Raw genomic sequence first — 11085 nt, forward strand, 5'->3', positions numbered from 1 at the left:
GACCGCTGAGCATGACTGCAAGCCTCGCACAAACCTGCTGCACTGACAAGGCTCAGAAAGGAATTATCACGTGGCACGGGGCTTCTCTCCCTGTTGGTTTTATTGAAACAGAAATCATTCTTGATAAAAATGAATACAATATGTTCATTCTCACAAATGTCTGCTGTCAGAGGTTGCGTTTGTGGGACAGAAAGATTTCTTGGACGTTAACCCCTTATCTCATGACATCCCAGAGCCAGAGTATAGAGAAATGTGTGTGTGTGTGTGTGTGTGTGTGTGTGTGTGTGTGTGTGTGTATCAGTGAGCCTATGTGTGTGTGTGTGTGTGTGTCTGTCTGTCTGTCTGTCTGTCTCTGTCGGTCGGTCTGTCTGTCGTCGAGAGGGAGTGGAAAGAGGGGAATGGAGTTGGAATCTTACCATCTCATTTTCTTGTCCTTCATTGAGCACCGCCTTCTGCTCCTTCCCACAGTTGTCCCCCATGAAAAAGTGATGCCACTCTTCCTCCCTGACCCTCCTGAGCAGACACTTCTAGGACGAACTTGCACAGCCACCGTGACTGCTGTGCCCAACTGGCTAAAAGGGTTAATGATCCTCCAGGTTACATTCCTTCCTGAGCACACACCTTCTCTCAGCAAATGACAATACTTAGCAGACTAAACTCCTCCCACGAGTCACCCCGGCTAGGAGGAATTTCTGGCTGTTCCTTGCTTACCACACTCGCAGAGCAGCTGCCTCAAAGGAGGCTGCTCCCATGCCAATCTTTTTGTGGCCAACTTACAGCGAGAGCACTCACTGCCTGCCCAGTGTCTGCCAGCCTCAGACATCTGACTGCAAATCCAGCAGGACAATGCAGAGTTGGCAGAACCCTTCCGAGGAGCCAGTGCAAGAACTCCCAGGTCGCTGCTTTATTCCCAGGAGCTGTGGAACTGGGGCATGGGGGAGACTAGCAGAGCTGCAGATTTAATTTGCTTCATGAAAGCCCAAGCCCATAGGTTTTTAATAGTTCCCTCATTCATTGTGTTTGCACAGGTACAAATTACTCCTAATCCTCTTCCAAAGATACTTGTAATCGCATTTCTTTGTGCACACAGAAAACGTTCTACCTAACATGTACTTGGGATTTAGTTGACTTTTTTGGAGTGCATGGGAAAAGTAGAGGTATAAGCAAGCTAGTCTACGTAGTCCTCTTTCTTTCAAATGTTGATCATTAAACCTCTTAAAGGTTTTTAGAAATAAAGTGTCCAAATGACTGCACAAAAAGACTAACTTTTAGATGTATTCCCAAATTATTCAGTGAAAATCGAGCACAGCGACCACATGAATAAGCCAAGTTGTATTTACCACCTTTGAGGGAGTCTAACATATAACCGTATGACAGATGGCGGTTTTTGTTCTTAGAGCTGAAGTATAGATCTAAGATAATGCCAGAAGTCCTGATATGGTATAGGGAAGCACAGAACAACATTGGCTCTTGAATAAACCTGGATTTCAGCTACTCCACTGTGCTGGTCTTGGTGTGATCATTTAAAAACAGGATTCGGTGCTCGTAACCTGGTAACACCTGGCAGCGAAGTGGAGGGAATGGAATGAGAGGCTTGTGAGGGCTGAGCAAGGGAGACCGTGAGACTGTATGTGCAGTCTAACAGCAGGTGGTAAAGTGGTTAAGGCTGAGATGTGCTCTGAATTTGGAGAGCTTAGGTTCACATTTGACCTTTATTAGCCAGGAGCTATGCCATGTTGAGCTCTAGCTAAGTTACACGAACTCCATACACCTCTGCTTCATCATGCATAAAATAAGGGCCAAGATAATAACTTTCCTCCTGAAACTGCGTTTTGAGGTCCAGTGCTTGGGAAATAGCAATTGTTCAGTGACCAAGACTTATTTTACTTTTAGTCTCTACTTGTTATCCTTCAAGCTAAGAATGAATATTGGCCCCAATATCTGCAACCTGACACAAGTACGCACATGCGTGTATACATGTGTGTTTAAAATCTTGAGCAAATGGTAAGATGAGTAAGATAAACACACAAATTGTAAGCTAAGCAAACTCATTGTGGTATGTTAGTATAATGCATATATTTCTATGAGTTTACAAAAATTCAAGCACAATTTAACCAAATAATAAAAATAACAATAACATTTATCCCAAGGTCAAGACTGGAGGAACATGACATTTCTTTTTACGGGGAAAGGGATGATGATCTGGGATTAGTAGTAGCTTTTGCAACTTTGTGAATATAATAGAAGTCACTGAATTGAAAACCTTAAAATAGTGGATTTTGTGGAACGAAGATATGTATTTTTAAAGGAAAATTATGCCTCAAAAAAGTAAATGAGGGCACCCCACCATGACTCTCTCTCTCTCTCTCTCTCTCTCTCTCTCTCTCTCTCTCTCTCTCAGACAGACGCTTTCTTTCAATAAATATTTTTACTCTTAAAAAATTAAATGAATATTTTATACCCATTTAGTATATTTAGCAGGGTAAAAATACAACGGGCTGATTTTAAAACTTCATCTCTTGCGTGGGGCATGGTGGCACATGCCTGTAATCCCGGCACTCGGGAACCCAGGAAGAAAGGTTGGAGGCCAGCCTGGGCTACAAAGTGGGTTCAAGGCCAGCCTGAACTGCATAGCGAGACCTTGTTTCAAAAAGATAAATAAATAAAATAAGCTAAAGTAGCTTCATCTCGACTTCCGCGCGTTAGTATGCGAAGAGGCAAAGTTACACCAGTGCGGGTGAGCGGCAGGACAGCATTCTCCTCTCCACAGTCGCCTTCTGGCTGGGATCCCGAGTTCACTTGGCAACACAAGCGCCACTGTGAGCTACGGCCAGCTCGCAGGACCTGAAGGAGACACTGCACACGAGCTCTCCCCAGCCAAGGAGTCAGATGCTGTAACAGTATCTTTTTCTCTTTTTCCTTTCTCGAGTCCACGTTTGCAGCACGTAATGCTAACGTTCCATGTGTGGAGTACGTCACACTTGCTCAGTCCCTCAGTCCTCCCCTTTGTCCCCTCTCCCTCCTCCCTCCTGCCATCCCTGGGTCCTCTGCCCGTTTGAGAAAGACTACCTCCCTATTCCTTATTATCTTTTATTTTGCTCGCCCTTTATAATTAACATTTCTCATATATGAGAAACCATGCAATACTTAAGTTTATGTGACTGATTCCTTTGGCTCTACATTATGGTCTCAAGAAATCAAATGTAACCAGTGGTACCCAGGGGCATGAGGGGAGGGGAGGAGAGCTACTGCACTGTTGGTGGGGATGTAAATTGGTACAATCTCTGTGGAAATTGATATGGAGAGTCCCCAAAATATGCAAGCTAGAAATTCCATTTGACCGAGCTATTTCCCCTCTAGACATCTTCTTTTTTTTAAATTTTATTTAAGGAGAAAAAGGAAAAAAAAAAACAGAAAAAGGGTACAAGTTATACAGAATTTCAGAAAAAATAAACAGTAGGAAATCACTAGTTAATAGATTACATATTGTCATCTTAGAAATAGTTGTTCAAGTTACAAAATTAAAGCACATAAAGTGGACAGACAGTGAGACTTCGAACAGTTCTGTTCAATGATCCAACAAAACTCAGTAATATGGTTATCTGTCTTATACACCTAAATAGACATGCAGTTATATCCTTTAGAGCACTTTCTTTTCCTCTATTTTTTACAATAACAATTACACATTTTGGGTTTTATTACTCCCACAGTTCTTATTACTTTTTTTGAAGAGAATAAAACCAAATGTGACATAACCAAACAGAGTCAGTCAAATCAAAAGGACGGACATACCGGGAAAACATGGCGGACAGATAACAGCAACTACCGGAGGCTCTCTGAAAGACTCGGCTCAGAAGCCAGGAATGGTGCGGACTAAGGAGACATAAGCAGGTGGAGATATGCTCCGCTGACTCAGGAACGAACTGGGCTGAGAGAAACCAACTTGGAATGCATTCCTGGTGCTAAAACAGGAACAGAAAAGCCTCGGTGTGGAGCTGGACCCCGCGCCATTGTAAGCCGCGATTTGGGTTTCCCGCCGCACGGCGGCTGGCTGCCTCTACAGTGGCTCGGCAAGGAGAGAGACGCGCAGAAGCTCTGAGAACAGAAATCTGCGAACGGCAGGGAGGCGTGCACTGACTTGTGGTGAGGTGAGTGAGAGAAGCTGACACTCTACCACAGTTTGACTCCAGCGGAGGACTTTCTGGGTCCGAGCAGTCCTGCGGGAGCGGGGCGCGGTGGCGACTCCAGCCACACATCCCCCTCTCGGGTGGGATTGGTGAAAAGTGCCTGGCCTGCGTGACGCTGCCGGCGGACCTGGTAGACTGTCCCAACCCAGATCCCAGAGCCTGACGGTGGCCGGGAGGGGAGACGCGTAGGCTGCCTGGTCCGTAACTCCCTGGTGCGCAGCAGTGAGCGGGAACACCTAACTGGCGCAATTCGATCAGGCTGTGGCTGACTGGGAGAGAAGCTGGGCCTCTCATATAAGCTTGCATATATAAGGAACAGAGAAGAAGAGGCAGCATGGGAAGAGGCAGCAACAAGAAAGGCTCCTCGGCCCCCAATTCTGAGAAACAGGCAATAGCAGACACCGCACCAATATACATAAGGCACCATATAGAGAGCCTCATAGACCAATTCAGGAATGAAGTTATCAACGACCTGAAGCTAGAAGTATGCAAAATAGTTAGAGAAATGCTAAGTACCACCCAAGAAAAAACAGGCGGTGGAATGGAAGAACAGAAAAAAAGGGGAGAATTGTTTGATGGAGAAAACAGAGAAAGCATAGAATACGTGAAACAGGTTCAAAGGGACTACCAAGATACTAAGAAGTCTATAGAAGACTGGCATAACAGCTTGAAAGAAACTAAGGACAGACTATCTGAACTGGAGGGCAGACTTGTAATATGGGAGAATGAAATGAAAAACTTCTTAAAAATAACAAAAAAACAAACAGCAATAATACAAAGACAAGAAGATAATAAGAGGATCCATAACTTAAGGATTAAGAACATAAAAGAAGAAGTAGGGACACAAACGAGTGAACTACAAAAGCTACTCACAGAAATAATCCAGGAGAATTTTCCTAATTTAGCAAAAGGTAAAGATACTCAGATGTATGAGGCATACAGGACCCCAGCTACCTACAACCCAAACAGAGCAACACCCAGGCATATAATAATAAAAATTCCAGAAATTCAATACAAGAACAGAATATTAAAAGCTGTAAGAGACAAGAAACAGACCACTTACAAGGGAACACCCATCAGAATTACAGCAGATTTCTCGGCACAAACCATCAAATCACGAAGAGCGTGGGGGGAAATAATTCAAGCTTTGAAAGATAATAATCTCCAGCCAAGATTGAGATATCCTGCACAACTGTCCCTGGAAATTGATGGAAAAACAAGGTGCTTCCAGGATAAAGAGGAACTGGGGGAATTTGCAACCACCAATTCAACTCTACAGAGAGTATTGCAGGATATTCTAAAAAAAGAAAAATACAAAGAATCCAGAAATAATGGCAGAGAGGCCACAACGAATGGAGCAGAGAACAAAATGAAGAAGACAAACTGACAGCTACTGACAGAAAAAGAGCTCAACAGAAATGAGGCAGAGAAGATTGGATGATAGGAACAGCTATTTTGGAGAAAATGACATCTTAATAGGTAATACTGATTTAGTATCATCTTGTTTTGAAGTCTCATCTAGCTTTTGTCCTTCTGTCTCTAATGGTCTAAATAGGTTGTATCTTACTGGATTTTATTATGTACGATAGTATAAGCAAAAACCTTGTAAAGACAAGGAGATTATACAGAAACCATTATTCATTTTCTGTTAGTCGATTCTAAATACTCTGTAATGCTGTCATTCTCTTGAATGGTTTTACATTGTTTTGATATACTTAATGCTACAGTATATGAAGTTGTACTCAAGGATTTCAAAGAAAGAGAAAATATGGTAACTACTTTTAGGTTAGGATTATCTGATGGTGAAACACTATTCTGCTTAAATGGTTATGTTTTGATCTGCACTGTTTCGTTGTTATGCCCTCTTTTATCTCAATCTCCACTCCATTATTTACTTTTTTATCTTTATCCTTTTAATTAAAGGAAAAAAAATAGCAGGATATATTATAGTAACCCACTTTGACTTTTCATTACCTTGATTTAAAGCCCTGTATTACTCTCACCATCTGGTTTTTAACTGATGTTCCCCTATTCTGTTTTGCTGGATAGTATCAGGTTCGAAAGTTTAGGCATCAGCTGTGAAGATAATGAGATTCATTATGACGCCCATTCTTGTTGACTTTTATCTACTTTTGAAGACCTACAATGTCTCCAATGTTTTGGTTTTGTCGGTTTTATTCTTTACTGTTTTGTTCAATTGTATTATAACTAACGATATAGGCAATTCTATTAGAGATAGTGGGAGGCATTATAGTAACCATTGTTGATCACCTTGTATTATGTTTTTACATTATCTATTATGTCCACCCTTTTGACTTGACCAATTCTGTTCTGTTATGTCACATTTGGTTTTACTCTCTTCCAAAAAAGTAATAAGAACAGTGGGAGCAATGAAACCCAAAATGTGTAATAGTCATGGTACAAAAGAGAGGAAAAGAAAGTGCTCCAAACTATATAACTGCATGTATATTTAAGTGTATAAGATAGAAAATGATATCACAGAGTTTTATTGGATCAATGAACAGAACTGTTTGCAGTATCATTGATGGAATGTCCACTTTACAAGCTTTAATTTTGTGACTTGAACAATTATTTCTAAGATGACAATATGTAATCCATTAACTAGTGATTTCCTACTGTTCATTTTTTTTCTGTAAATCTGTATAACTTGTACCCTTTCCCTGCTTTTTTTTTTCTTTTCTCCTTAAATAAAATTAAAAAAAAAAAAAAAAAAAAAAAAAAAAAAAAAAGGACGGACATAGTACATAATGTAAAAACAGAATACAAGGTGATCAACAATGGTTACCATAATGCCTCTTGCCATCTTAAAAAGAATTACCTATATAATCAGTTATAATAAAATTGAACAAAACAGTAAAGAACAAAACCAATAAAAGCAAAACATTGGAGACATTACAGGACTTCAAAAGAAGATAATAATCAAACCAGAATGGGCGTCATAGTCAATCTTATTGTCTTCCCAGTTGGTGCCTGTACTCTCAAACTTGGTACTATCAAGCAAAACAGAATAGAGGAAAATCAGTCAAAACAAGACGGTGAGAGCAATACAGGGTTTCAAATCAAGTTAATAGGAAATCAAAATGCATTACTATATTATAGTCTGCTATTTTTATTTATTTTTCCCTTAATTAAAAAGATAAAAATAAAAAAGTAAATAATAGAAAAAGGAGATTGAGATAAAAGAGGACATAACAACAAAACAGCACAGGTCAGAACACAACCATTTAAGCAAAATACTGTTTCACCACAAGATATCCCGACATAGAAGTAGTTATCATGGTGTCTCTTTCCTTGAAATCTTTAAGTATAACTTCATATACTGTAGCATCAAACATGTAAAACAATGTAAAACCATTCAAGAGAATGACAGTATTACAGGATATTTAGAACCAACTAACAGAAAATGAACAACGGTTTCTGTATAATCTCCTTGTCTATAAAAGTTTTTGTTTATATTATCACATATAATAAAATCCAATAAGATACAACATGTTAAGTCTGATGGAGACAGAACAAAAGCTTGATGAGACTTCAAAACAAGATGATATTAAATCAGCACTAGCTATTATGATGTCTTGTTTTCTCCTATTTTGGAGAAATTCAGCTATTTTGCTGTTCGTACCATCCAACCTTCTCTGCCTCATTTCTGTTGAGCTCTTTTTCTGTCACTAATTGTCAGTTTGTCTTCTTCATTTTGCTTTCTGCTCCATTCATTGTGGCCTCTCTGCCACTGTTTCTGCAATCTTGCTATTTTTCTCTTTTAGAATATCCTGCAGTATTCTCTGTAGAGTTGAATTGGTAGTTGCAAATTCCCCCTAGTTCCTCTTTATCCTGGAAGCACCTTGTTTCTCCATTAATTTCTAGGGACAGTTGTGCAGGATATATCAATCTTGCCTGGAGGTTATTATCTTTCAAAGCTTGAATTATTTCCCCCCATGCTCTTCATGATTTGATGGTTTGTGCCAAGAAGTCTGCTGTAATTCTGATGGGGGTTCCCTTGTAAGTGATCTGTTTCTTGTCTCTGACAGCTTTTAATATTCTGTTCTTATATTGGATTTCTGGAATTTTGATTATTATATGGCTGGGTGTAGTTCTGTTTGGGTTGTAAGTGGCTGGGGTCCTGTATGCCTCATACATCTGAGTATCTTTACCTTTTGCTAAATTAGGGAATTTCTGAATTATTTCTGTGAATAGCCTTTGTAGTTCATTTGTTTGTGTCCCTACTTCTTCCTTTACATTCTTAATTCTTAAGTTATAGATCCTCTTATCATCTTCTAGCCTTTGTATTATTGCTATTTGTTTCCTTGTTATTTTAAAGAAGTTTTTCATTTCATGCTCCCACATTACACATCTGTCATCCAGTTCAGATAATCTATCCTTAGTTTCTTTCAAGCTGTTATGCCAGCTTTCAATAGAGTTTTTAGTTTCCTGGTAATCTCTTTGAACCTGCTTCACACAGTATATGTTTTCTCTATTTTCTCCATGAAACAATTCTCCCCTTTTTTTCTGTTCTTCCATTCCACCATCTGTTTTTTCTTGGGTGGTACTTAGCATTTCTCTAACTATTCTACTTATATCTCGCTTTGGTTCATTAAATACTTCACTTTTGAACTCGTCTATGAGACTCCGTAGATATCGCTTTATGTCTATTGGTGCTGCATCTGGTATTGCGTGTTTTCTGTCCTCATTCTCCTTTGCCTTTACTTTTCCTGGATCAGTGTTCTCAAGATTGGGGGCCGAGGACCCTTTCTTGTTGCCTCCTCTTCTCATATTTTTTGTTCCTTCCATACAGTTGTATATAGGAGGCCCAGTTTCTTTCTTTGTGGGTTACAGTTTGTTTGAATCCGCCAGCTATGTGTTCCCACCCACTGCAGTGTACTAGGGAGACTCAGACTGGGGCAGCGTATGTTGGGCCCACCCCTCCAGGTCAACCTACTGAAGGCTTCACTGCTAGGGTGCACCGCCAGGCACTGGGACCTGGTTTGGGCTAGCCTACTGGATCTTACTCCATGGCTTCACCCAGGTCAGGGGCTCCCCACCAGTCCCACTTAAGAGGGGAATATGTGACTAAAGTCACTGCAGCTTCCTGTTCTGGCTAGTCTGCCCAGTTCCAGAATGTCCTCTGTTGGAGCCTCCTAGTCTATGGAAGGGTCCCCATTCTGCTCACTCACCACAGGTCAATGCAGGCCTCCCCGCCAGTTCTGCTCTCAATTCGGTTTGCAGATTCCTGCTTTCAGAGCTTTCACATCTCTATCCCTGCTGTGCGGATTCAGACCCCCTCTAGGCATCTTTCCAAAAGTGTTAGAGACAGCATGTGAGAGTGATTCATACACACCCATGTTTACAGCAGCACATCTCATAATAGTTAAATATTGAAAGTGATCTGTATGTCCCTCAAGATGCCTGGATAAGAAAGTGTGGTATTTACACACAACAGACCACTCCTCTGCTGTAAACAAGGATAAACCTGTGTCATGTGTTAACAATTGTTAAGCCAAATGTGAGATCATTGAAAATTTTGTGGAAAAACCCCAACACACACACAACATCCATAGAGAATCATATTCCACAGCAGGATGCAGGAGAACAGAGAAATCTCCACAGTCAGCTTCCTTGGTTCCTTCATCAGTTCCAGTGACTCACAGCCACTCTTTATCTATAGCCACTGAGTTACAGGCACTGCCCGCCCTCATTTAGTATGACTGCTATGTGAATCCAGACACAAAGCAAGATTCCCGAGAAAGCAAGAAGTGGATGTGCCCTTGCATGTTTGCAGCACTATTCTAAAGCAGATTGTAAACCGATTTGCATACAATATGCACAGCAACCTCCATTCTCAGTCCAGGGAAGGGCATTCCCCACAAGCTGCAAGAAAACACAGGTACAGAAAATAAATGATGTGCCTGGATTCGAACAATTAGCTAGTGACAGGGTCTGTATTCGGACCCAAGCAATGTGAGAAATATTGTACTTGCACGACTGAAACAGCCTCTTTGTGGAGGAAAAGTTGAGAAAGACCCTGGAAATAGACACAGAAGTTTAACAGATGGAGATGGGGAGAAAGGACATTCGGAGAGGAAGGAAGGAGGCACTGGAGGCTTGAGAAAGAGAAACACCGCACTGGTTTCAATGAGTGCCTTACCTCTGCTGCTGCAGGAAGGCGACATCTGAGGGCAGAAGAGGGCATCAAAGGCAGCAGGAAGCACAGATGCAGCCGCTCTGTGGAGGGCTTCAGAGTCAGACCTGGGCCCAGGCTTAGTACAGTGAGTAGTGGTAGCATAAATACCCATGTTTCTCCAGATCGCCTTGCTGTTGTAGTAAGGAGTCCTGCACAGAAACTAAAGTGACTCCATCCTTGCATGTAATATTGTCTGTGTAGTGACAGTTTCCTTTAAACCAGATTCTCTTTCTCTCAGTGTTGCCTGTTCAGTATTTCTACTCTGCACTTGTGTTCCACAGGATGTGTATAGGATGGTGAGAAGGACAGGTGTGGATGTGGTATGGTCTGATCCCGATCTTACTTTGCAAACCAATTCCATTCCTTTGTTCAGATAACATGTACTGGATTAGCTTCAGTATACTAAGACCTGTAGGAGATGGAGAACGAAGATTCACCAAGAATGACATGGAAGAATTAAGTCTGGTGAAAATGTAAGACTAACACCAGAATATAAATCCAGAACGTACGCCACATCCACAGGAATAACAGCAAACTCCAGAAGGGTCTTGGACCTGGAAGGCTTCGTGCAGATAAGGAACTGGTCCTCCGCTGACCTGCAGAACTGAGGATGGGTGGAAAAGGCATTGGTGACTAAGGAGACAGAGGCACAGAAGTCCATGCAGAGACTATAAATTATACACATATACTGATCGATTC

General features: G+C 41.2%; 1 protein-coding gene across 2 annotated transcripts in view; it reads right to left on the reverse strand.

Annotated features, from left to right (window-relative positions):
• The window catches only part of Atp13a4 (ATPase 13A4), a 123859-nt gene extending 123115 nt beyond the window's left edge, over nucleotides 1-744 (reverse strand). The window contains exon 1 of one of the 2 annotated variants that reach the window (XM_063261243.1): nucleotides 417-744. In XM_063261243.1, the coding sequence (XP_063117313.1) occupies nucleotides 417-479 (63 nt within the window). In that variant the 5' untranslated portion in view covers nucleotides 480-744. The remainder of the gene's footprint in view (nucleotides 1-416) is intronic. The other variant, XM_013140753.3, reaches the window with a different exon arrangement.
• Between the last annotated feature and the right edge of the window lie 10341 nt (nucleotides 745-11085).

This window comes from Cavia porcellus, unplaced genomic scaffold, assembly GCF_034190915.1.
Source record: "Cavia porcellus strain 051 isolate PalLab524CR breed Dunkin Hartley unplaced genomic scaffold, mCavPor4.1 scaffold_14, whole genome shotgun sequence".
In the NCBI taxonomy this organism is placed as follows: domain Eukaryota; kingdom Metazoa; phylum Chordata; class Mammalia; order Rodentia; family Caviidae; genus Cavia; species Cavia porcellus.